At 47.2% G+C, this 3,440-nt stretch overlaps 1 protein-coding gene across 1 annotated transcript in view; it reads right to left on the bottom strand.

Moving 5' to 3' along the window:
- TMEM86A (transmembrane protein 86A) overlaps window positions 1–3,157 on the bottom strand; it is a 22,022-nt gene extending 18,865 nt beyond the window's left edge. The window contains exon 1 of the mRNA XM_009573588.1: window positions 3,008–3,157. Coding sequence (XP_009571883.1) covers window positions 3,008–3,157 — 150 coding nt within the window. The remainder of the gene's footprint in view (window positions 1–3,007) is intronic.
- Between the last annotated feature and the right edge of the window lie 283 nt (window positions 3,158–3,440).

Below are 3,440 nucleotides of genomic sequence, written 5' to 3' on the forward strand. Positions count from 1 at the left end.
TAGGGTTAAACCACGACAGGAAGAAATGCATCTCCATTCAGAGGACTTACGTGTAAGTACAGGCTTCTGAACTGGACCCATAATCTTAATGCACAAAGCACACTTTGAACAACAGACGCCTGTGACTTGAGTGATATACTTGAGTTAATGAAGCCTTTAATCCACAGCACTGCCTGCAGCAGTGATCGGCACTAACTGCTTAATGCAACCACTCTGGGACTGGGAAAAGCGTGAAAGAAGCCCACACTTTCTAGCCTCCAATTTCAGTTACCCATATCTAAGCCCACCCTCTCATAGCAACAGCTACAGCAAAGAATGTCAATGTCATAGGAAGAATGCACAAGTTCAGTCTGACAAAATAAATCGTAGCGTGTAACACTATACCCGGGCTCTAGCTGGCATAAATCAGCACAGCTTTTTGCTCAGAAGGACCAAAGTTTTTAGGCTTCTCCCAAAAGGTGTGACTGACATAAATATTATTAATATCCTGCTAAGCTTACCTAAGGTGATGATTCCCTCCCTTACTTCATTGAGTTCAGATGTTTAGAAATCCCTGGAAGTATTTAAAAGACGTGTAGATGAAGCGCTTAGGGACATGGTTTAGTGGGCATGGTGGTGTTGGGTTGACGGTTGGACTTGATGATCTTAGAGGTCTTTTCCAACCTTAATGATTCTATGATTCTAAATCTTTTCTATAATTCATTTAAAATGGCTTGTTTTTTATACAAGTGCCATATATCCATAATTGTCTATGTGGTATATAAATGTGCATGTTTACAAGCCTCCTGCATAATAAAATCCCAATTTATGATGTATTTAAGTAATGGGGAAAATTACAATGAAAGCAACGTACGAGTTACTTCTTACTCAGAGGGTTCCTAACACTTTATTCATTAATGCAGAAATAATACATCCTCTATTTAAGAAGCAAAGGCTGAAATAGTTCAAAGTGTGATCTGGCTTTCTTGTTTTCAACAGCAGTTTGAGGATTATAGAGCACACTTTCTAACAATAAACCTTTAAAACTATGCTTAGACCTACTACTGCTACAATTGCCCTTAGCACGGAGTCTCTAAGCAACATGATTTACATCAGGTTTCTATATTCATTTGGATCAGTGTGGTTTGGCCCTTCCTCAGAAACTCAAATGATACCCACCCAATTCTCCAGCCCTATTCAATATTTGTACCTTTCTAGATCATATCTTGCAGGTTTTTTGCCCAGTTTTTGTACTCCCCCACAGTGACGTCGTGCATCTACCCAGAGGGTTGACAAGGGCTGTTCCCAGGAGGGCCGCTGGCTGCTTCCCACCGCAGGGGGAAGGGGCCCAGGGCTCGACTTGCTTGATGCAGCCAAAACAACATATTCTTCCCCAACCCCAACAGCTATCTCTGTTTAAAGATGCAAATACATCAGAGGACGAAAGAGAACGGATGAAGATTGTTAATATATGGCTTCTGGGCAAAAATCTGTCCCAAACAGGGAGTTTCAGCTCCCTCCCCACACATAGGACTGCACTAGGCCAAGTAAAAGCCAGGTATGGAAAGGATGTTACAGGCATGAGAGCCCTTAGTTCATCTTGCTCAAGAGGAACAAGAGAGATCTATTCTCAGCCAGCTAATGTCTTTGTATTTCCCATGCTCTGTTTTCCTCAAGGTGGTGTGAAGCCCTATACTAAGTTTAGCCCTAACTTTAGGGGAAAAATAAGGTCCCTTTGAGCAAAGAGCATTAAGTAAATGCCGTGTGTCTCCAGGCTGTCTCCAGGCTCATCTCCCGCACACTTGCAGCCCATGCAATCATGGTGCCTGCTGGGCAGAGAGGTCCTTAAGGCAAGGGCTATCTCCCACAAGCTAAAAACTACTTAACCAATAATGAGGAAGAAAAAAAAAAAAAAAGGACAAAAATCACTAACAAAGCAGTCTCAGAAAGGACTTTTATTAAGATGGGACCAGTGACGACTGAACAAGAAGGGAATTAAACCTCACATATCCATGAAGCAAATGTGCCACTTTTTAATACTGCTCTCCAACCACAGGCTCTCAGCCCACACAGCTTTATGCAGATAAAACAGCTCTTAATCAGAGCAGTATCAAGAATAATAATTTTTAAGCAGGCTGCTCCTCCTTGCCTAGCAGAGTAAGCAGTAAAAGCTTCCCTCCAAGGTGACTACCAACCAGAGTGAGCATTGCTCACCGGCTGGAGCAGGACCGGCAGACAAATGCATCTTCTCTGCCACAGCCCAGTGCCATGCAAGCCTAGACTCTCGCATCAGCGGGACCTCAGAGCTTTATCACAGCTGAGGACCTGGCACAATACGTTAAAAGGTATTTTGGCCACAGACTCGTTTCTTTGTGGGCATGCTCCCCCCTCAGCACATCTGAATTGTGCAGCACCAGAGACAACAGCTTGGCTAGCTCTGCACAATGCCACAGTCTCTCCTTGTGTGTGGGGCAGACATGCCAAACCCCCCGGGCCATGATGCACACAGCCAGCGTGAACAAGCAGTCCTAGCTGCGATCCCTCCCTAGCTTCCTCCCCATGGTCCGTGCCTCCTTGTGTGGTTTCTTCCAGCTATCAGTTGTACAGCAGACCTGGAGCTCAGAGTTTCTGGCTCTTGTTACAAGAGTGTCCTAAAGAAGGAAAGAGGGGGAGATGTAGGAGACCAGGTTGTAAGTAGTCAGGGCCGTGTGCTGCAGTTATGTACAGAGGCCATCGCTTTGAAAACGGGAAGCAAAATCACGTCACTCTCGGCTGTGCTCTTCTACTGTCCTCCCCATTGAGGCTGATGCTGCAGTGTACATGCAGAGGACATGCCCTGTAGACAAATCGATTCCTTTGGCTAATTTGATTATGATTCAGGTGCTGCCCCCACAGAGAGCATCCCCATCATGTGTCATAGCAGAGATAGCCATGCTGGCTCCAAACCTGGTCTCTCAATGCAGCAAAAGGCAGTGCAGTACACTGATAAGGCCTGGGCCCCAGGGGTAGCACCTAGCTGTGGCCAGACCGATTGCCCGCTGCTGTTCCCTTCAGCAAGTGACTTGCTGGAGGGAGCCCACGGGCTGTACAGCCAGCCTGCTTCCCACCCCCTGCGCAGCTCCAGCTGGCAGCCGTGCCGGGGCCACACCATGCTCCCGGGCAGCGCACACTGCTTCATGACGCCGTTTCAGCCTGCCCTTCGCGGACCGCAGCACAGCCGATGCCGGAGCAGCACAATGCATCCCTTCGGAGGAAAAGCGATGTGAAAACCCACCGAAGGTGATGTGCAAAGAACTGCTCCTTAACAGACTGAAGGCTGGCAGCTCTTTTGTTATGAGCTCTTTGGAGGATCAGATGCCCTCCCTTCCCGCCTCTACAGCCATGGTAAACAGCTGCAGCTCTGGTCGCAGCTCTGGGTCTCATAGTCCCTCCAGCTTTCCGCAGCTTCACACCTGCGTTAG

Source organism: Fulmarus glacialis, unplaced genomic scaffold, assembly GCF_000690835.1.
Source record: "Fulmarus glacialis isolate BGI_N327 unplaced genomic scaffold, ASM69083v1 scaffold30632, whole genome shotgun sequence".
In the NCBI taxonomy this organism is placed as follows: domain Eukaryota; kingdom Metazoa; phylum Chordata; class Aves; order Procellariiformes; family Procellariidae; genus Fulmarus; species Fulmarus glacialis.